This window comes from Colletes gigas, unplaced genomic scaffold (genome assembly GCF_013123115.1).
Source record: "Colletes gigas isolate AHSC1104 unplaced genomic scaffold, ASM1312311v1 Colletes_gigas_Sc00011, whole genome shotgun sequence".
NCBI classification, from domain to species: domain Eukaryota; kingdom Metazoa; phylum Arthropoda; class Insecta; order Hymenoptera; family Colletidae; genus Colletes; species Colletes gigas.
This window is the reverse complement of record NW_025106640.1, coordinates 7,549,690-7,572,818: the sequence shown is the minus strand read 5'-3', so window position 1 is coordinate 7,572,818 and position 23,129 is coordinate 7,549,690. Positions and strand designations below refer to the sequence as shown.

At 45.0% G+C, this 23,129-nt stretch overlaps 1 protein-coding gene across 1 annotated transcript; it reads left to right on the top strand.

Moving 5' to 3' along the window:
- Positions 1-3,415: 3,415 nt before the first annotated feature.
- On the top strand, positions 3,416-22,785 carry LOC122398450 (nose resistant to fluoxetine protein 6-like). Its single transcript, XM_043398293.1, has 12 exons — positions 3,416-3,872; positions 7,100-7,290; positions 8,930-9,138; positions 18,437-18,672; positions 18,754-18,924; positions 19,206-19,299; positions 19,365-19,484; positions 19,652-19,817; positions 20,390-20,565; positions 20,909-21,038; positions 22,026-22,343; positions 22,660-22,785. Exons 1-12 carry the CDS (start codon positions 3,416-3,418, stop codon positions 22,783-22,785), a joined length of 2,394 nt encoding a protein of 797 aa, XP_043254228.1.
- Positions 22,786-23,129: the final 344 nt, after the last annotated feature.

Sequence of the window (23,129 nt, the reverse complement as noted above, 5' to 3'; positions counted from 1 at the left end):
TCTCGACTTCGTTAAATGTTTTCCTTTGTAGGAACGGGCGCGATAAAACGTTTCCATTCGTTTATTCGCGAGGAAAAGAAGAATCGTCGAACTTTTGCGTCCGCCTCGAAAGCTACCCCGAGGGAGCCAAAGCGAAACAGGTGGCCACGGTGGATCGGTTCAACATATTCGCGGAAAACGAAAGCTGAATTTTCGCGGACCGTTGTTTCCCCGGATTTGTGACTCTTTAAGGGAGCTGTCAACGTCAAAAACGAACCGTATAAACGGCGTAATTTACGGTGAATGGGCTGGAAAGAAAGGTCACGAGCTGGAAGGGAACTTTTATCCCCGTCAGCATCATGGAAATAGTCCTTTATATCCTTATCCTGGACCCACACGAAGGTATAGCAACGCGTCGAGCTTGGTAAACGTAAAAATCTACGATTCGTCGATCCCCGACCGTCTGTGACCGAATTTCTGTCTACTCGAATTTTTTTCTCGAAAGTACGTAGGATTTCGAGGGTAAGTGTGTTGACCAGAAATGATCGTTGTTGGCCCCTGCAACCAAAAATAATTTTTTTAGAACGATATGAAATTTTTCAAATTCGTCGAAAAATTTAGGCACCTACTCGAATTTTTTTCTCGAAACTGCGTAGGATTTCGGGGGTATGTCTATTCACCAAAAATGATTGTAATTGGCCCCCACAAACGAAAATAATTTTTTTAGAACGATTTGAAATTTTTTATTTTAATTTTTTAATAAGTTTTTCATGAGGCCTCGATCAAGAAATTGATATTCTTGATTTTCGTCTTATTTTGGCCTCTAGAATCTTCCATTATTATCACATCAAATGGAATTCATCAATGAAATAAAATTTCTGATTACCGAAGGAATTACGGAGTCGCGAATAAAAGATAAAATGGCACTTCGCGTGGTTAGCGTCGCGATAAAGCATTAACGAGCCCCTTTAGTGCCTGTAACGCGAGCAATAATTTACATCAGTGCATCTACGCTTTCTACAAACATTGTTAATGCAGGAAAAAGTATTTGCGTTCGCGAGTAGAACCTATGAATTATGGCATAGGAAACTTACATGCCATTCCTCGTATTACGACAGTATCCTCGTTTAATAACTGTACCGGGGAACGATAATGACTTTCGCAAGAAGCGAGTATTACCAAAGAACGAGAAGCGTCGATTGCGAGCGACTTTTTAGAGAAATAATCACAAACTTTGGGTCCGAACGATGGAACTACATTTAACATTTCGCAACTTTGTTCGTTGGCAATTTCTTACGTCTCGATGGAGCGATCAATTTTGAAAATAAATCAATTTAGAGAACGTAGAAATGTATTACAGACTGTAAAGTAGCTGTCTATAATTTTACAATATTGGAAGCAGAAGAACAGAGGAAATTGCATCGTGTCATTAAATATATTTGCAAAGCCTGTCCGTTTCATTTCGGTGTCACGTGTCTTCGGATTTTCCTACGTACGCGGAGTCCAATAGAGAAATAAGGTAGTTACCTCATGCACGTTGTGTGCAGTTAACAACATACCTAGCTTAGAAATAATAGATATGAAATTTATGGAAAGTAGGCACTCGTATTAGAATGCGATTCAACGCATGCATTGATAAAGAGAGAAAGTAAACATACCAGAATATTCAATACTAGAGAATTGATTGCAACAAGAGAAAAAAATCTTGACCGTGCAAAGTCAACGGAATGATTTACAGTGATTTTTTTCATTTTCATAACGTTGTATAATGCGTTATGCTAAATACTGTGATCGATCGAAGCGGAGGAAAAGTGAAACGGTTCAAAATCGAGCGAACGCTCGTTGAAAAATGTAGGCCATCGACCGTGCGATATAAATATAATATTGGCCACATTGAAAATATAGTTTTCTTTGCTATTCGACTAAATATTTATTCTGGTTTTTGGCTTTAGGTACACAGGTGGATGTTTCACTCGGGCAACATGCCACGTAATTCTACTTTTATTCGTTCGGGACGAGAAATTATAGAAAAAGCCGGACGGGAGGGACGAAGACTTTAGAAATATACGAACTGGCAGCGAGGGAAGTTTTCACGTTGCTTTATAAAAATTTATGATGAAATAGAAGTAGAATTCTGCTGTTTGCCTAGGGTACACGAAACGTAGAAAACAGTATTTCAATTTGCTCTCTATCGAAGTCAGAAAATGGCTGGGAAAGGAATTCTAAATTGGCTATTAGAACACCTGAAGCTACTTCGTTAAGAACCACGTCAGTCAACAGGAGAAACGTATGTGAATAATAAATACAAATTAGGTTCGGTCAAATATAACTGTATTTTATCTAAATATGGAACGTGGACGAAAGTGGCACAAGCCCCGAGGCGCCAATAGGCAACCTTGAAATTAACAAAAAATTTCTTTTAATATTCCACTGAAAGTATTCAAACTCTGCGTAACGATTAACTAAGCCCCGAATAAATAAAGACTCCTCTAAATCCTATCGATTCGAAAGTAAATTTATGCATCGTCAAAAATATGGAATATTATTTTCCCGTGGGTTTAATTGTTCGATAATGAAAATTTTAAACGTGACGACCAATTAATTTCTTCGGTCCCCGTCGACGTTGGGCTAATAAGTTGTCCAGGTCGATAACGAACGAGATTTCTTGCACGGTCGGAGATTCGGAGCTGCTTCTTCCTCGACCGTGAAACGGAGGATAACGAAGGAAAAAGGTTACCTAAACGCGGAGGAGATCGCGGCAGGACGATAGTTTAGATGTACGGGGAATTTGTTCGGATACGAGACAAGGAGCACGAGCGTACGGTGGCCGAAGAAGGAAAATATATTTACTACGGTAAAGTACATCGTCGAGAGAAAGGGACCGCTGTCCACGGGTGAACGCGACTGCTAAGTTGATTCGCTTCATTCAGTGCGTGATCCTTAGCCTCGTGTGTGCGTCGATTTTGGTTCCCGTCACTGGACAGCCTCCACATCACGAAAAACTGTCCAACGATTTCGATAACGATCGCGTCGACAGCGTGCCAAACGATCTACAAATAATTTCCCCGCGTTCTCGTTAAAAACGGCGAACGAGGCGTTCGAAGACGTTTTAAATCACGATATAAATTACGTTTAACGATATAGTCGAGCATTGCCAGGCTGATAGGATATATCGAGTGAAAAAGGAAAGTGAGTCTCATTCCGGAGTCGTAAACAGTCCGCAATACCGTTGTTGCGTTCGAGCCAACGATCCACGGCCACAGACCAAGCATGCTCGGCGATCTCGACGATTGATCGTCCGACGAAAATTACCCGAGAAACGTCGCGATCGGAATTATCGAAATCGATGAAGCACCCGCGATCGAGGAAGTCAAAGAGGCCCGTCGATCCTCCGCGATACGAATAATCCATGAAGCGGACCGCGCCTCCTTCGAAAATGACTTGGTTCCTAGCTTGTTGCTACCTGCTGACGTTGAGCTGCGTGGTTCACACGACGATCGCCAAAGATAGATCGAACATACTGCGTTTGGGTAAGTCGCGGGACAAGCTGCCGGAGACGACGGAACCGATCGACTCGAACTTCACCGATTACAAGGACGAGGAAACGCCGAAAGAACAGGGTCGATTAATTGGATTCAGCAAGAACAATCCGGAATTGGATTGGAAGAACAACTTGAAATTGTTCGACAAGAAGGAGGAGGATCGCGGCGATCTGGACGTGGATTTCATGAAGGAGAAGCTCGAGAAAACGGCGAACAGTATCCAATGGCTTTCGGATCTTTACGATCCGTTAAAGTGGTCCAGAGTACCCGGAAAACTCGAGGGCGATTGCAGGGCCGACTTGGAATTCTTCTTGAAGTCCCTGAAGGATGGGAAACCGTGGGCGGCTAAGAGTGAGTAAACAGGATCTCATCGTTCGTTCCTTTTTTATTTCCACCCGGGTAGGGAGGGAAAGGGGTAATAACGACACTTATGGCGACGTAACAGCCATCGTCGCGTGTCGCGTGTTTCGTAAACTCGGGCGTGTTCGCCGCGATTGATAAGTCGGGCGCGTGTATTGGTCGTTTTATCGAGTCGCCAGACCCGAGAAATTCATGCTCCGCTAACTTCCAGAGTGCCGTGTCGTTGGCTCGATTGCCAAATACCTCATTACTTTGCGAAACTACAATTTACCGTAATAGTTGTACCGGCAGCGGCGTTCCCGTTTCTTCCGAAACGCTTTATCGCCGCGGCGCAATTAACGACGAGAACGATATTAACGTTCGCCAGAAACCGCTCGCTAATTTCTTATTTTCTATTACGAGCCTCCTACTAAAATATCTTCCCGTTGATAATAATGGCACGAGCGTTAAAGACGCGGGCGTAATTATCCGCGAACCGCGACCGGAGTTTAACCGACCCGCGTCCGGAAACTTTCGTGCTCCCAACGCGTCCCTAAACCGAAGTACCCGTTCTCGACGGGAACAAAAACTCGTTGCTTTAATGTTTCGAACTTTCCAGCAACGTTTCCCGAAGGAACGATCCCCGCGCTCGAGCCGAATCGAAAGTCGCAGCAACGTCTAACCCACGGTTACGCGATCCGTACGGCTCGGGTAAATCGAGACACGGACCGTGGAATAAATCAAAGTGCGTTACAGATGAAATGGCTTTCTATAGCGGGAAGGCCTCTAACGTTTTATATAATTTGATTTACCGTCGACCCACGAACGACAACCTGTTTCGCAATGCACGCGTCGGTGACTCCTTATCGAGAAGATACGCGCGTCTTAAAATTTTACGATCCCGCGTCGCGACTCACCGTTTAACAAATGCTACAATTACAGATGTTTATCGCCTCGGAAAAATACCGTGCGACGCGGTTACACGACGCGCGGCGTTTTTAACGCGTCGGGAACGTTCCATTAATTATGGAAGGTGAAAAGGGCCGTTCTGTGGGTGAAATTCCGCGCCATGGCTAAGAAAGTCAAAGGCCTTCGGCGGCGGTCACGCCACGGGGGAAAGGTCAACTATAAAATCCCGACGTAAACTCGGGGGGTGGGTGAAACCGGTAAATCAACGGCGTCTGGCGCGAATCAGAATCGAAATTTCAACGTGGGGAGTCTGTGTTAGGTTAGCCCCGGATCGTTATCGCGAGACAGAAACCGAGTAAAGGCGCGGAGGGGTCACCGCGGGGCATCGATCGAAGCTGCGGTCGCGACGCGGGGCTAAATCGGCCTCCACGGCTTTCCAGATTTACGATGATTTCCGACAACAACCCGGCTGGCCAGATTATCGATGGCGATGGCGACGAAATCGGCCAGTATCGCCGCCAAAACCGCACGCGACATTACCTTCGCAACCCTCGACTTCTCGATGTACAACGTCCCTTCCAACCCTTCCCCGGGGGATGAATAACACGTTCGCTATGGCAGATTACTAAATTTCGGGGCTACCATTGATTTGGACGGGGTACAATAGGATAAAATAGGTTTTGAAAGATTGATTTATTCTATAGAAATAGATATCGAATTATGGAGATTCGAGGGAGCTTGGTACTCGAGGAAATCGATTTTTAAACCCCGCGTCCGTCCGTTGCTCGCTATTTCTATTTACGTCGACGATAGTAAATATTAAAAGCAGTATCATCTCCTTCCATCAAGCCTCCTTCTAAATAATTACACCCAATTAAAGTGGATAACGCTGTACCACGATCGTCGTCTACGAGGGCCAGAAGTAGAAACAGCGAATAATAGTCAGACGAGTCAGCCATGTTCCACGAAACTCTTAAAATACTTACTGCGAATTAATAACAATCTAACTATGCATTCTCGCACCTCTGGACCCAAACTTTAACAAGAAAGTTACTAAATTGATTTGATAAAAGCGTTTTCTCGTACCGTGGCATTCAATTAATCTTGTTCGCAATCCGTGCAAAGTATTTGTCGATAAACCTGATCGAAGCTGTCGGACGTAGAATTTTCCAGCGTAGGCTGGTTTAATATGAACGATGAAGCCAGGCGCGTGACTTTTGCGGCGCCATCGCTGGACGTTTCACAATAACAATACGAATATTGATCGAACCTGCATCGATGAAGTAAACGAAAGCTACGCAATGCTCGATAAACTTGATAAACTGGGACTTAACGCGTTAACGGAACTCCAGCAACATTGTTCGTAGAATTGTAACGGGTTAGGGGGCTCGGCCAGGAATTACAAAACAGGTACTCCATAGTGTTCGCGTTCGAATAATCGTATTTTGCAACTCCTCACTTAAGGCGCCAACGAACCCGAGAAATAACATTTACAAGGCTGCCGGGGACGTAAATTACCGCGAGATTGGTTTTTCAGCCCGCGCGAAGCAGTATTAGATGCGCGGTAGGCGTTACATCAGACATAATCTACGTTAATTTATTTCACGCGTTCAAGCAACGCGAACGCCCGGGTCGCCATATGGAATGTGCGTCACGTTTCGCTGGGCTACAGACTCCATCGAATCACGTGTCGATTATTCGTTAATTCGACCGTTAAAAATCAGAGAGTACATTTTTAAAAATTTATATTCAATTTATAACGGCGTTATAGAAACACCTCGAGACTTCGTAATAATTGAATGCGTTGTTTGATTCGAACATGAATAAAATTCTTCCACGTGACTCGAAAGGTTAATCGACGATCTCTACGGCTCCGTAAGGATTTTCAAAGCGTCATGCTCGAGGATGATTCGCTCGGAACTGTGTCGAAGGAGTTTATCGAACATCCTGGCGATGGCCGACTCGATCGTCCGCACTTTCTCCGCTCTCGCGAATCGTCGGGCAATTTACGTAACTGGCAATGAACCTTCCAGGCGTGGTTCGCTCGCGTAACCCAACCCTCGAAAGCGAGAAGATTTTGCGCAACGAGGACAAGAAAATACACCGGGGAACGTGCATTTCCACCCCTTCAGAAACAACAATCTGTTTTTAGACATTATTCACCGTTACGAGCGTCTCCATTCCAGCGTTAAAAACTTCTTCACTATCGTTACAAATTCGTTCGAAACTCAGGCTTACGATTTATAATTAAATTATAACACAAACACCATTTTCCACTAAGTTCCGATGTTTTAATTTAATGGCAAGCTTCTTAAATTTCATTTTCGCAGTGTCGGACGCAAGCGGCCGTTACTCGTCGCAGTTCCATTTTGGAAACGGCTTTTGGCTCGGCTCGAGCAACCTTTGCAGAGAGCTGAACATCACGGAAGCTCGGCCAGGGATCGACGAAAGGCCGCCTTATCCCCTCAAATTCCACGTGGCCAGAATGTATTTGACTTTGCCCAAGGAGTTCGAGTTCTCCGTAAGTATCGAGTTCGCGCCGCCAAGTTTCAAGCCCGCGATTTTCCTTTCGTTTACCGGATGCAGAACAACCGTCGCGCGTCAACGGAATGCCAATTCGTTAAACTAATCCGCGCCTTAATCGGCTTTCGGAAGCTGAATAACGCGAGGGCTTGTAACGACCAATGAATTATTACGCGGATTAATTAAACGCGAGGCGCAGAGACACGTGACGGATCGTCTATCCGCCAGACGAAATTAGTCCGGGGACTAATTAATCTACCGAGGCGATTCGTTCGCGTCGCAGATGATGTTCTCCAACGTCGCGACGTCTTGGAGACGTCAACAGACCCCTGCACGTTATTTATTATTTTTGTCTTTCCTTCAATACGACTTCCAAAGTTAATAAACGAAAGGGTTCGAATAAATTGAAATTAAGGGGCACAATGGAGGCAGTAAAAAGCCAAGGACGAGGCAGACGACTGCGTTAAGCGATATAAGCGATCGTTGTCGACGCTTCGAGGTCCAAAAGTTCCGAACTCTCCCAACAGGAACTGCACTTTTCAGTGGCGAGCAGGAATCCTCCGATCCGCGAAGGATTATCGTGTCGGAGAATCCGGCTTACGTCGACCGAGTTTGAAACCGCGTCACGATTTTCCCGGCGATGTCGCGACTCTGGGCGAAACCGAGTCGCGGAAAAGCAGAGACAACGGCGAGGAAAAATATGGGAAACCTTCGAGGGAAACGAATTATGAGAGCCCGGACCACACGGTTCGATGTAAGCCCCGGAGAATGGAAGATTATGAAAGTTTGATTAATTCTGAAATTGAATCTTCCTGCTACGACTTGTCTTGCAAACTCGCGACTTGGATTTAATTAAAAGATACTAACCGCTTCCACCGGGATCATTCTGCTCTCTTTGCGTTCGAATATCGAGCCAGCATCCGGTTCTGACGGTGTTAACCGATCGTCTCGAAACGCTGTCTACGAGATCGTAAACTAGGGATTGGGACGCAGAAGCTGCTCGAACACGATTCTCCATAATCTTAGGAGGACGAAGGTTGGATGAAAAGTGAAGAAACTAGGGAACTCGTTTAGAAACTGAATAGAACTATTACGGAACTCCCAGCGAGTCGAATACAATAATTCTGTTAAAACTAGGTGGTAACTCGATTGTAGCCATTTCACTGCACCCGGCAGATATTAGAAATATATTTATCCACGACCAATTCCACCGAACTCGCTTTTTGAAATTAATTTAGCGGGAGTACGTGGCACGTTCGCGCGAAGATCGCGCAGAACTTAGGCGAATTACGTGTCTCGGGACGAACAATTTAAACGAATTACGCGTCGCGACCTATATACCGTCTACGTCAGCCTTAGGACCACTTTCGTACTGTTAAATATTCTGCTATGGTGTACCTATTCGGAGACTATACGAGTAATTTGATAACACGGAACATTGCTATCCTCTCGCTGTTGCGCGAAGAAATCTGCGATGAATCCTAATTAAATCCTGTCATATTATTCTCTAACCTCTCTTCGATAAATTCCTCGCGAGTTGTTTTCTGTGCGTCTCGATTTGCAAAACAAAGGATGACGAGGTCGATGCATAAATGAATGAAACTTGATTTTTATGAATCTGGACGTTTCGTTTTCAGACACGACAGGTATTTTTGGGCCTCTGTTTGCCAGCAACGTGCAACCGGACGTCGCTAACATCGATGCTGAGAGCTAGCGCAGATCGGGTCGAGCGAGAGGGCAATTCAACCTATCGATCGACCGGCCCGAAGATTCACATCGTTGCGGTGAAGCCTGTGCCTTCCAGCAATTACAGTCCCTGGCTCGATCCCAAGTTGTACGTCCTCTCGTAAGTAATGCAAAAACTTTTCCTTCGCGGTTGCCCGTAAATCAGCCGCGCAAACCAAATTTTCGAACCGTGATTCGCTCGTTAATAGCCACCACACGCGATCCAGCCAACTTTCATTCTTACCGCCATTGCAACGGGACTCTCGATTCCGAAAATAAAATCTTTCGTGCATTTATAATACGCGAAGAGGACTAAAAATATGTAGAAATATAATCGATCTACATAATTTGCATTGCAAAGTTCTTACGCCCGTAATTCCATATGAAATATAATAATTTTTTACTCTACTACTTACGGCAGAGTCGACAAAATTTTCTAGCAACGAATGTAAATTGTGCATTTGTGAATTAATTTCTCGTTTGAAAGCTAGTTTACGAGAGAATGTAAAATCTGCATTCACGGGGATATAGAAGCGCGGATGAATTTTATTTCGAATACGTAGCCACGTGGTTCTAATGAGGACGAGAGGTTTAATGCCCGAACATCTGTCGCAAAAGTGCGCACATACTCTGCTATTAAAACGACCCACCAAAACCAGAGAATGGGAAATACGAACTTGAAGAATCCGATACTGTACAGGACCGTTTGTTCCCGTTCTTGTTTCAATGCAGTCTCGCTTCGCTATTAAATCCTGTTCACGACGGAAAGTACTGCGCGACGAGCTCTTTCAGCACGGCAGCTAAGTACACGAGGAAGTTTCAACAGAAAGTGGCCGGAAGTTTCGTAAATAAATTTTCACCAGAAGGAGGAATCGCCGACAGCAATTTGACAAATTCGTTGCACGATTCGCGAACGTCGCTTTGCATAACATCGTCCGCGGTGGGTTTAAATGACACTTATCCACGATACTGGGGAATTTCCGCAAGATTCGCCGCCACCAGAGGACACCTGTCGCGTCGTATACTAATTTTACAAAGTTATATTCAAGGCATGGAAGTTGCTCGTCGAATCTTGATTCGAACGATCGTGATGGAATCTTCACACCTGTATTGGAATCGCGGCTAGAAAGTTCCGCGGCGATCGGTCGATACACGAAAATACGGCTCTCGGTCGTGTATCTCCGGTTACACGACCGGAATTTGCGCAACAGTTACATTCACTCGATGAAAAAAGCACGGAAAAGTCGGTACACGCGTCGATAGATGTGGATAATTCCATGGTAGGATTCGCGGGCGCAACCGGTTAACTGGAAGAAATGTTGCAACCGAGGATTTATTAACTTACATAATAAAAACTCTTCGTTTCGCATTTGCATCGAAATCAAGGATGGCGGTCGGCTTTGATTCCAAGAAAGGATACTAGAAAAAGAATGCATCGAGGTTAGTTTAGACGAATACAGGGGATGTCGACGATTGAGATTTTTGGTAATAATTTTTAAAATCGCACAATTAGCTAAACACACGGTAATTAATCTTCGTTGTCTGAATTCATGAATTCTTTACGAGGTTCCGTGAACATTCTGAAACTCGTGTGCCACTTAAACGAAAGTAGTCGCGTGCTTTGAGGCACGACACACACGGGGAAAAAAGAAAAGAAGTGGCCTCTTATCCGCTGCAGCCCCGTATCTCGTTAAACTTTCCTCCTTTCAGAGGCTGTGTTAATACCGTCGAACATAATGTAGCGTTTTCAGTTGCACGGTGACGGTACGAGTTTTCAGTTTGCCTCGTTAAGCGCCAAAGTGCGTAATTTCTACCTGCGCACGATGGCACAGAATTCGCTCCTAACGCAACCAAAATAATTGACTTCGGTCAGAACCACGCGTTGGAAAATTTTCGCAACCCTCTATTACATTAATTATATTTCGCTCGCCAAAGTTTGTAGAAAAAAACTTTCAAATCGCGTAAAATTTCATCTAAAAAACTTTAAAGGGTTTTCTGACGCATTAAATATTTTCTTGTACTTATTTTTGTCTCACCAATTAGTTCTGGTTCGCCTGTGTGTTTGTGGCTGCTAGGATACAATCGTTCCTCGAATCGATTGTGTACGTTCGCACACGACCAGTCACGTGCATAACACACTTTCTGCACTTTCTTTCGAGATGAAATTCCTGCAGTTACGCAACGTGCAACATCAAGGTGCGTCTTCCTTGTGCAACGACTCGAAGAGCGTGTCTATCCCTCGTCGTGTGCCAAATTCTCGCGAATAAGGCCGTAGTGCACGCAACCGATACGTTATCCGTCACGTTCCACTTTCAACGAATCTGGGGGGAAAAAATCCATAAAGAAACGATTTGTGCGATCGAACACACCCAACAGCGACATTATGCAATCCGCGTGTCATGGTTACATCGGGCCACGGCGTAACGACGATTGCGTCAGCCCTCTAACGAAAAAATTACTAGACGCGGATCGTCGGTCTACTTGCACAACTGTTCGCAATTTACCATACCGATGGTAGCTATGGTTTTTTTGTGGAAGCCACCGGGGGATCGCGTGTATTACGCAACGACGAGCCGCGGTCGCGCCGCGGTTTCCAACAACGTCGGTCAAACGTCTACGAACCGACGCCTCGACGATAGGCTTTTAGGCGAAACTTCGATAACAAAAGCGGTCTCGAAAATATATCGTCGAAGGTTCCCGGGATACCCGATGTGCCCAGTCAATGAAAACTCCATAAATAACGTTACGACACACGAGGAAAGAGCGGGAGAAAGCGGGTGTTCGGTAATCAAAACGAACCACGAAACACACTCTGCGTCTCTCACGCGTATAAGCAACGTTCGAAGCTTGTCGAGAGCAGAGATTAACGAGGCAACTTACCACCGACGGTGAGATCAAGTTCACTGGCGAACGTCAGGTAGGAAACTAGCACGATCAAAACATTTTTCGCGAGGCTTCACAGTCAGGGTTGCTCCTCTCCCCGGATTTCAGCCAGGCAACAAGCGAGCTCCGATCGGAGGTCGAAGAGGTTTCAAAACAAACGCTCGAACCTGCAATAAGAAACGTTTACTGCGAATTGTTGTTCGAGGACCGACCAAGGATACCTGCGACGTCTGTTTCGAAATCGGATCTTGTTTAGAATAGGAAGATCACGAAGGTCTTCAGGCGTTAGAAAGTGCCGAACGTTTAGAAAGTATTTCTTCACGAAACGATGAAATATCTTTGAAAGTGTAAATAAGGCGTATCGTTGAAAAAATTAATAACGTGCTAATTTATACAATTTCCTAATAACCTGGTATGCACGTTTACCGGTCGTTACGATCCCAAGAATTGCGATTTTATTATCAACCTCTCGATCTTTGATTTAGATCTTTATCGAGTAACAATTTATTGATTACCAGAATGAAATAAATGGACTGCGGAGAGTATAAGGCTGTATCCGGTGGAACTAGTACTGTGGGATATTTACTATCGTCTATCGCGTTGTAGATGTCATTGTTTTGTTTTCTCTGTTCCGTACCGTTGCCGGTTTGACTGGTTTCGGGCTAATGGCTTTTCATTATCGGCGTACATAACGTAACCAGATTTTATTTTTACTACATTGACCTTAGATTTGTATGTAATTTCTCCTCTTTCGTTTCTGCGTTGTGTGTTTGTTTTTCTGTTTTAATTAGCCGCGCGCCAGCTTCAATTTGCGCGAGATAATTCGTTTTAAATAAACGATGTATTAATCGAGATGGGTTCAGGAGTGTGATGCTCTGAATTTTTAGTTCATTTTGTAAGGCAATCGTTATCGTTTGAATATAAATTAGCCGACAGTTTTGCATTTTGAACTTTGTCAAGCTGCTCAACAACGATCAACGCTTATCGGGATTTCGGAAGATCTTCCAATTTCCGATTTCGAGTAATATGCAAAGCGATCTTGGAACTTCGCAGCTTCGAATGTTTCGAACTTTCCCAAGAAGATTCGAACGCTCATCGCCGGGTAGAAGAATCGATTTCGCGCCAGTCGGATTAAGCACGAAAGAACGTCCCGACGCCTGGCACCGACGTAGTTTTACGAGACTTCGCCGAGGATTCGACGCTCCTCCACGCTGAACTTTAATAGATTTCGCGAGAAGAAATGTCCCTGCCGCGTTTCAACAGCCTCGAGTCGCTGGTATTCGCAATACGAAAAAAAGCTCGATAAAAGTCCCACTCATTATAGAGCTTGGTGAACCGGAAATATTAATTCTTTTATTTCTTTACTTAAATATTATTTTTTACCTTGCAATTTTGCCCTTTGACTATCACAGGAGGCGGTCCTCGTTGTTTAGCGAAATAGCAAACAGAGTGTCGAATTCCCGCGAGAGCATTAACTTACGATCCCGAACTTTTAACTAACCGCAAATTACGTTGGCATTAACGACTCGCGTGGGATATTAATAGAACCTTGCACCTCGAAACGTCCTTGCACGCAATGCATATTAACTATAAAATAAGAAGCAGCGCGTTCGAGTTCCAAGGCGAGTTACAATCTAACGGCCCGATTTCAGCGATACCGCTTCGCCCCCAGCGCGATCGAGAGTCCCTTCCTTTCGCGTGGATCGATGCACGATCATCGTTGACATTCGTTTCGAAGGCCAGGGCTACGGATTCCCGTAAAAGACGAGGAAGAGCGCGGTGGAAATTGACCAATTCCAAACGTAACAGGGTACTCCACGTCACTGTATATGGGATCCAATTAGGAACACTTAAGTCTCGAAATGATCCGCGAGACAATAAAACGGCCAAAAGAGTTAACGAACCGTTGAAAATGCGGGAAACAAAAAGGCCAGGAATAACGAGGGTCGTTTAGCTCCGCGTAATAATCATATACTGTTGGCCTTTCGTATCTCAAATCGACGGCTATTGGATTTGCATATAATTTAAAAACTTTCAGGCTCAATCTACGAAAGCAGTTATATTCATTACGCGAAATGGCGATATTATCATAATTAAAACGATGATCTCAATCTACGATACGCGTCGTTAATGCAACATGTTGACACAGATTACAATTTATGTTCTTTTCACGTCGTCTCTAACGCGCGAATTTCTACCTGTTTGTTTTAACGCGAGATTTTATAGACGAGAGTGACTTGTCTCTCCTTATTCGGCGGATCCTCGATGGAAGGAAAGGCGCCGGGACAAAATGTTTCGGATGCCACGCGCCATGCGGGTCCGAATAAAACGCCGCGAGCCGTTTTCTCGGAGAAAATGAAGATATCGACTTAATTTTCTTCCGACACTTCGCGAGCACCGCGGATGCCAGGGATTTTTATCGCGACTGTTTTGAAAAACAACGATCCGGACGTACACACTTTCGCTGGCCGGAGAAACGAAATTCACGGAGGTCGTCGCGCGATATTTTTCACGTAACCATCTCGATGATGAACCGGTTCTATGCAATTATGCAACGACCGTTGCACTTTCGCACGAACAGAAGAGAGAACGAGACCTCGGCTGTTTGCATCGCCTTTACGAGGCTTTCGTAATCTTTATCTCGTTTATTCTAAGCAAGTTCATATTCAAATTCCACAGTTCGATCCGAGAGGGGCTCTGTTTACGAACGCTTCAAATTTTCTTTCAATGGGTTCGAAGGCCGAAGAGATATTTTTGTATTCCGCGATGAGTTTTCTAATTTTTCTTGAAAAATGAACGATGGGTTCTTCCGGGCTCGAAATCGTCGGAATACGTGCCGGAACGCGTATCGACAGGTGCGCAGGATTGCACGTGTGCCTCGAACGCGTTACGCAAGATCATTGAAAGCCTTTGAGCGCCAGCACGTGAAAGTGGTTGCATTATCGTGCACATTCCACACGAATGCGGGTTTCATCCGAACGCTTCTCTCCGGATTCGCGACCGATCGATTCTAATGGCTCGTCGACGGGAGGCCTGCGTATAACGCGTTAACTGCCGCGCTAAATTCGCGCTCGAGTCCCGCAAAGGCCGCGGTTTTTTCCCCGCTGTGGCTCATATAATTCAATCGAACTATCGACCACGCGCAACCGCGCTATTCTGCCTGCGAAATATCTAATTTTAATCTGTTTCAACTGTAGATATCTTTCACAATATATTTAAGTCACGACACCTCGTCGACGCGATAGCGATTCAACTTGGATTTCGACAATTTCTAGAATATTGAGATTGATCGCGCGGTGAGGGAAATTCACGCCTAATTGGGGAAGTTAAACGTTAATCAGAAATGGGTGACGGGACCTCACACGTCATTCATCGTCAGCTATGGTTGACGTAAAATCCACAGGGATCCAACGCTGGAATACGGATGACGCGTATATTTTAACGTAACACGAATATCATTTCGTATCTAATAAATAGAATTTATTCCTCCGAATATGTTACGAGAAATAACAGGCTTCGATTTCCAACAATTTTTTAAAATAATCCACCACGTGTCCCCCTTCTGACAAAAAATCGATTCGCGGAATAATTTTTCCCGAACAAGTTTTTAAGTTCATCGTTCGACCAGCGACCCTAATCGCCGAATCGACGAGGAGGAAGTCAAGATCACCTGCTGCAGAAACATCGAGCGAGATCCCACGGCGGATCTGCAACGCAAATGCGCACGCATAATGGTGCGAATTTAATTAAATACAAATAGAAGAAATGGAATACTGTATAATTCCGCAAAGTGAGTCACAAGCGCGGTCGATCGTCGGGAGTTAATTTAAATTTATGAATAACGTTGAAAACTTTTCCACGAGATCACGGATAACAGAGCCAGGTTTCTCAGGATTTCATTAGCAACCATTAACATTAAATCTTCCGCGACCGGTCAAATGAATCCAGGGTGGGAGGCCCAAACGGATCGAAACAATGGCGATCTTTCGTTATGGCGAACGTGGTAGCCCAAAATACGAAAAATGATAGCGATCGAGGCACGTGGAAGCGTCGGAATCCACTTTCACGGTGTCGTTATTGGCATTTCGACAGTTACGAGATTCGCGGTTGCAGATACATCGGGCGCCGCGTCGGTTCTTCGTGATTCTACTTCGCCTGTCTGGTTTCTCTCAAGGGATGCTCGCTGCACGGTGCAATTTACGGATAAATTGAAAATTTGTACCGTGTCGTGGCCGTTACAATCGCCGGGGGATTCCAGCGAGGGATAGAAAAGTATAGGAACTACCATCTTCGACCCGCAAGCAGTTCTTTAGAAGCAATCCACTAACCAACTCGGCTCTTCGAGACCAAAACACGCTCCTCTCCGTGTTTACGGCGGTCTCGATTCATTCGCGTTGTTTCTCTCTCAACAATTTGCCTATTTCTATTTCATTTTTGCAACACGTCACAAAAACAATCTATAAATCGTCACGTACTGAATTAACTATGATGAAAAAATACGTGATGTAACAACAGTAATAGCAATCGTAATATGAAATGTTATACAGTTACCTTTTGCTCGGCATATATTCTGCATACGCTTTGCATGTATTTTGCATATATTCTGCACGCATTTTGCATATTCTGATACGCTGTATCTGTACACAGATCCGCAATCTTTTAACGACACATTGTACGCAATTTTCGGAATACATTAGACGAACGCGTTGGGAAATATACTACGATTAACCCGTTCGATAAATATATAAGCTCAAACAAAAAACGATCTCAAGATCACGGTTAATCGAGTCAAGTGCAATTTGTAAAATATTTAAACACTGTACTTGGATAAAATAACATGACCGTGAAAGGGACTCCTGGGATTAAACGAAAGATGATTTTAAAACGATATACGTATACGGCGTGTGTAGGCATTATACCGAACAGCCGGAAGGTTTAAGCTTTATCACGGGAACAAATTGAAGAATAAACTAGACAGAAAGGAAAGATTAAGAAGAGAAATGGAAATAAGCCGAGGCATAAGAATTTAAGTCGTAAGTTTTATCGCGGCTGTTCCGACGCTTTCCATTTGTTTCACGGTCGCGTAGAACCGCGCCACGTGGCTTTGCGTCGAAAACGATGGCGAAAAACTTGTTTGCCGTTTTATTATCTCCAGGCTCGCGTTTTAAATCCGGCTAAGCGGGCCGGAAGGACGAAGTTCTTCCGGAAGCCGGAAATTCTTCGTTCCTTCGTCGGCCTTTGACGAAAATCAACATTTTTTTTATCGCGAGATTGCAAAGTCTACCACCCGTTTCCTCGCTAAGGTTCTCGTATCGGTCGTCTCGTTCTTGCGGTCGCGGGATTAATTGGAAAAAAATGACGATAAAAACCAGCGTTGTTTATCGTCTACTTTCTCCCCGTAGGAACGAACAATGCGGTTAATCGAAGGAATGTTTCCGCCGGCGTGTTCTTGCACGGTAATTAAGAAACTTAAGCGAGGAAATGAATCATTGTTGCGTAATGAAACCAACTGACCCACCGGGGGGGGGGGATTATTTGTTAATATTATAAACGAGGCGGGCTTTCTACGTCCGATAAAACAACATTATGGCATGTTTGGCTGTCTCGACTTCCTTTTTCGTATCAAAGGAGTCAAAAGTCAACGTTGACGTTTGATGACTCGACAGCAAGAGTGCTTCCACACGTCGAGATCGACGCTGTTACAAGCATTATCGTAATAACTCGCACGTCTTCTGTTATTTATACCCATTCCAACCACAGGAACATTTGAATACGAAATCGTACAGATATCAGACGAACTATTCATCTTCGGCTTTAATTATTTACAGCCAAGTCCATTTAGAATGCCGATTTATATCGAGGGGCCACTTCGTCGGCGAACATGATTTACGAGCGCGATGATTAATAGGCTCGCGAATCGCCGATTTATCTCTTGCATGGCGATCGATCAAATTGACAAACGGTCGATACAAATGAATTCCAAATTCCTTGCTTATCCGTACGCGATCCCTTAATTATGACGTCGTAATTTTGTCGTCGTGAAAATCGTGATGCTAATTTTCCATCAGAAAGAGATACAACGTTATAAATTTCTGGACCCGTTAATTACGCGCGCAGGTGTGCACCGGACTCATATTCGGGATTAGTTTCCCAGTGTTATTATTCTGGAAAAGGGTTCTAAAACAATGCACTCACAAGTTCAACTGTTTAAAGTGTTTTCGACGCTAATTTTCAGAACGAACTCTTGAAAAAGTTTCTCCAAAGTTTGTATTTACCTTTCGTTACGCTCTTTATTATTTTGGTCGGCGATGATTTCATTAATTCGCGCCCACGCGTTGCCTAAATTAACTTCGCGTGGCCATTTGGCGAACAAAAGCAGCCTAAATTACTCGCGTAAATATTGATCCAACGAATTCGTTTCAGCGACGAGAAGTTACGCGTCGGATCGTCATTTAGCTTCGTCGCGTTTGTCTCTTTTATTGTCTCGTTTATCATCTTCGTCTGTGCCAGACACCTGACTCGTTTTATTTTTTTAGAGGTGTCGGAGGAGTGTTGATCCTGCTGATGCTGTGCGCGGCGATCTACGAATACGGGACGCAGCCGAGCACGAAGGACGTCGAATCCTCGAGCGTATCGAACAATAACGAGAGGCTCGACAATTTCTCCAACAAAAACCTGAATCAGGATCGTCGGATAACCATGGGCGAGGACTGCGAGGGGAAGAGTCTGCAGAAAGTCCTGCCAGATCGAGCGAAAAAAGAAGATAGGAAAGGTGCTGGGTCCCGTTCGTCCTCGCCAGGTCCCCCATTTCGTTTTAATCCTACCGTGATTCTTATCCTTTTCTTTCCCCCAGGACCGTGGCTCAAGTGTCTGACAGCTTTCAACCCTATCGCGAACGGAAGCAAGATTCTGAGCACGGAACCACCGGCCAGGGAGAGTCTGACCTGTCTGCACGGTCTACGAGTACTCTCGTTGGGATGGGTCGTCATGGTGCACACCTACCTCCAGGTGTACGCCATCGCAGGTAAACTCGCTCGAAGAGGATCGCAACACGCGCGAAACTTCCCCCTTTCCATGGCCAGAACTTATCTAATTTCTGATGCTAGCAATTTCCAGAGATAACCAACGGCAATGAGAATAATAATTGCTGCAATCAGGATATCGCCGTTGGTTCAGAACCCGTAATTAGAGTATGTACCGTTCGTTCGCGAGAAGTTGGCTAGCAAAAGGAACGCGAGTCTGATCGGTCTTCGTAATCCTGGCAAACTTTAAGGGAACGTTACTATTTTTTGACGTGATTTTTAGAAAACAAGACGCTGCGCACGGTGACCGAGCGGAACTTCATGTTCCAGACGATCAGCAATGCCACGTTTTCCGTGGACACGTTCTTTTTCATAAGGTACGAACGAAACATTGACAAGTAACGACACGAAGGGCAAATCTTTACGAACGCGATCCTTTCAGCGGCCTGCTGGTTACGATCCTCTTCTATCGATCATCCGGGAGCTTGAAGAGCGACAGCGACACGTTCCTAAAGACGTGTTTCAACAAATTTATCATCATGGTCCTGTACAGATTTATCAGGTGAGCGAGGTGTTTAACCGCGAGCCTTGAAAACTAGACGATCGATCAAACTTCCGCGTGCAGGCCCGGAGACCCGATCTTCCCAACAAAAAATAAACGGTTCTCTCGGAAATCCAGGCTGCCCAATCTCGACAGATTGACCACGTTCGATTTTCTTTTCCCCCAAGATTGACACCAGCGTACCTGTATGTCCTGGGAATCAACGAGATCGCCATAAAGCAGGCTCACGCGAGGACCGTGTTCTCGCCCGTGATCATCGATCACATCACCTGCGACAAGTTCTGGTGGAGGAACGCTCTCTACATAAACTCGTTGTACCCTCGAACGGAAATGGTAAGAATTCTAGGAAAGACCATGAAAAAATAACCGTCTCCGTTCATCGAGTAAACGACCTTGTCATGGATCCCGAACTCCGAGGGAAAGGCGACTAAATCGAAAGAAATTTCCGCAGGACATACGAGCTGCCGGAAGACACTAGACGACGAAGATGGCCGGGGTCTCGATCGTTTTCCGATAATTAATTCTATCGTTCGGAGAAAGTTCCAAAGCGGCGGAACAACGCGGAACGTCGTCTAACCGTCCTAAAATCAATTTCATCGATGATTGGATAGTCGGTGAATCGCGCGGTTAAACGACCCTTGTTTTCCAACCCTCGACGCATGAACTTCGATCTATCAGATTTGTCGCGGGAATCGAAAGATCGAACGAAGGACAAAGCCTATAAATGACTATCGGAACGATTATACGCGATAAAAATGTTTCGATCTATTAACCCTAGCGCCTTCCCGCGTATAGGTTTTTCCCCGAGCCAAGTATTTTCCGACACTTTCGCGAGCCCGACCCAGTCCAGGCTCGTTGAACCTTGACGCAATTATCCGATGAATACTTGACTAACAACTTTCCAGTGTATGCTGTGGAGCTGGTACATGGCAAACGACACGCAGTTCTACGTTCTCGGGATACTGTTGCTTCTTCTCTCCATTAAATATTTAAAGGCCATCGCGTTCACCGTTCTTTTCGTGATCGTCTCCTCATGGTTCACCACCTTCTTCGTGGCTTACTCCAACGACTACGTGGCCAGGTAATTAACCGCCAATTGTACGTAACCCTTTCCTCACACATATGCAAACAACGTACGCAACTTGCTCGGGATCGAATTATTTTTCCGTTAATGGAGTAAAAAAAAGTTCGCGACGCGTATTCCCGGCGCGGCGCTCGACGGAATTAGACTTTATCGGTAAACGTAACGGTTCCATTCCCGATATCTAATAATCGAACGCCCGGTGTTCTAGTTTCCAGACGAACTCGACGATATAATTTTCTCGTAATTACAGCGACTCGAACGTGTACCGTGCTTTCCATTTTTTTGCTCTCCCAGGACCGTGTTCCCGCATAAAGCTCGATTCTCTTTCGTTTTTTTTCAGAATCCAAGAACCGTTCGCCCTGTTCGACGAGCTCTACGATAAACCCTGGCTGAGGGCCGGACCTTACTTTGTCGGCATTATCACCGGCTACATTCTCTTCAAGACGAATTGCAAATTGAAACTGCCGCTGGTAAGCACCACGGTCTGAGAAACGCTCGAGGTCGAGCTTAACAAAGATTAGAAAGCTTTTTCAGGACGGGAAAACGGTGTCTAATGGGGAAACACTCTTACCCTATCGTTCATCATGAATAATAACAAAAACAAGACGTAGTTTTCCAAAGCAACGTTCGGATAAAGACTTGAGACCGGAGAACGAGTATCCTTGTTTACCAAGCACGAATTATAATTATGGTCGCTGATTGCTTTCCCGAAAAATAATTAAACTTTCTGGCCGATTTTCGAAAACAATTCACCGTTCAAAGACAAACAAATGTGATACTTTAACCTTTAGGCGTGTTCGTTGCATTAATAATTTTCAAACGTTTTTACAAAAGCGGAAATATTATAGAATCGTTGCGATAGGAGTGCTAAACAGTTCCCCAACTCGCCACGTATGGGTCGGTGCACAACGGTGGTTAATTACTTTCCCGAAAAGCAATTAAAGCAGTCAATTTCCGCCATTGTGCGCGGCCCCATACTTGGCGAACTAGGCACGATATAACTCTTGTTCTCCCGCGTAGTAACAGTTCCACGATTTCTCCGTTTTTCCGAAACTCCCGTCTTCCGAACGACTTTTCCAATATTTTTTATTTAATAATTTTGTTGCGTTACGTCTATCGATCAGAATTTTCAGCTACCGATTCGGTAAGACGAGCGAATAAAAAACCGTATCGCTCCAAGACTCCCTGAACAATTCGCCAGAGACGTTCTAATTGCGATAAAAGGATAAAACAAATCCAACGAATCAGTTGCTGTTCGTACATAATCGCGTTCGTTACGGTACCCAATTACGCGTTGATTAAATAACGTTTCTCGATCGATGGTTACATAAACGTTCTTCTTTCCCTGACGACGACCAAAGATGGTCGTTTTTGGAGCGTTATCGTTTCATCTCTGGACGATTACTCAACGATCGGTGGAAAATTCGGAGCGATTTAACATCGCGATTCTGTTTTAGATCGCGCGAACGATCGGCTGGTTATTATCGGGCGGCGTGATGTTCTCGGTAGTTTACGGCCTGTACCCCGGAAATTTAACCGTGGGTCTGAGCTCCGTGTACGTCGCCTTAGGACACACCGCCTGGGCGATGGGTATATCCTTCATCGTTATTCAATGTTGCACCGGATCCGCGCGAATGATCGACAGTCTGCTGTCGCTCCGGCTGATATATCCGCTCTCGAGGTTGACTTACTGCGCATACTTGGTGCACCCTGTCATCATGATGATCACTGTTACCCAGATGGATGGCCCGCTGCACCTCCACAACGATCTTGTGGTGAGTCGAGCCAGTCTGGAGGAGGTCTCGTTAAGGTAAACGATTTCGTCTAACTAGATCAGGACCGCCCGAAGCGAAACGAATATCAAACTACCCTCGATCCTTGACACTAATACGTCGGAAGTCGGGGAATTGTTTATATCATCAGTCAGAATAGTAGCTCCAAAAATCCAGAGATTTCATTTATCGTCTCTTTCTGGACCCTAAAACTTAACCACCCCATAATTATTCCCCAGCTGGGGGCAGTAGATCGGAGTATGCTTAGGATTCAGGGCTCTGTTTGAAGAAGATACTGAAGGTTTATTTACTTTTCAAGCTCATCCTGTACCTTGGAAATCTGGTGGCTTCGTACTTGATGTCGTTCTGTATCTCCATCGCGCTCGAGGCGCCCATAGTCAATTTGCTGAAGATTGCTTTTATCTCGAAGAAGAGGATAAGGTAGAAGAAAAGGATCGAACGCAGTCTATCGCGCGATCGACGGTAAGTAACGGACGTTTTGATTGCACTCGGAATAGGCATATTATTAAGGGTGCGTTATCGATCCCCTCTTATTTCGCAGGAAATAACTGTAGTCCTCCGACGAAGGGAAACCCGTAACCAGAATGGTCTGGTGGATGTTTTCAGGAGAGAATAGAAACCGCTATCGTGGAATCCATTTTCCTCGACAATGCAACACCGCCGCGTGGCTTGAAAAATTAGATGGCACAGAGTCGTCGCGAGTTCATCGGGGAACGGTTGTCGACGTCCGTTCTTGGTTTAGTTTCGAGAGGAACGCGGGCCCCAAGA

What these genes read in the sequence shown, in the direction of transcription:
- LOC122398450 (XM_043398293.1), top strand. Translation starts at nt 3,416, where the DNA reads ATGACTTGGTTCCTAGCTTGTTGCTACCTGCTGACGTTGAGCTGCGTG. An exon ending in CCAGGTGTACGCCATCGCAG is followed by an intron (nt 18,925 to 19,205) that starts GTAAACTCGCTC and finishes CGTGATTTTTAG; the next exon opens with AAAACAAGACGCTGCGCACG. An exon ending in GTCCTGTACAGATTTATCAG is followed by an intron (nt 19,485 to 19,651) that starts GTGAGCGAGGTG and finishes TTTTCCCCCAAG; the next exon opens with ATTGACACCAGCGTACCTGT.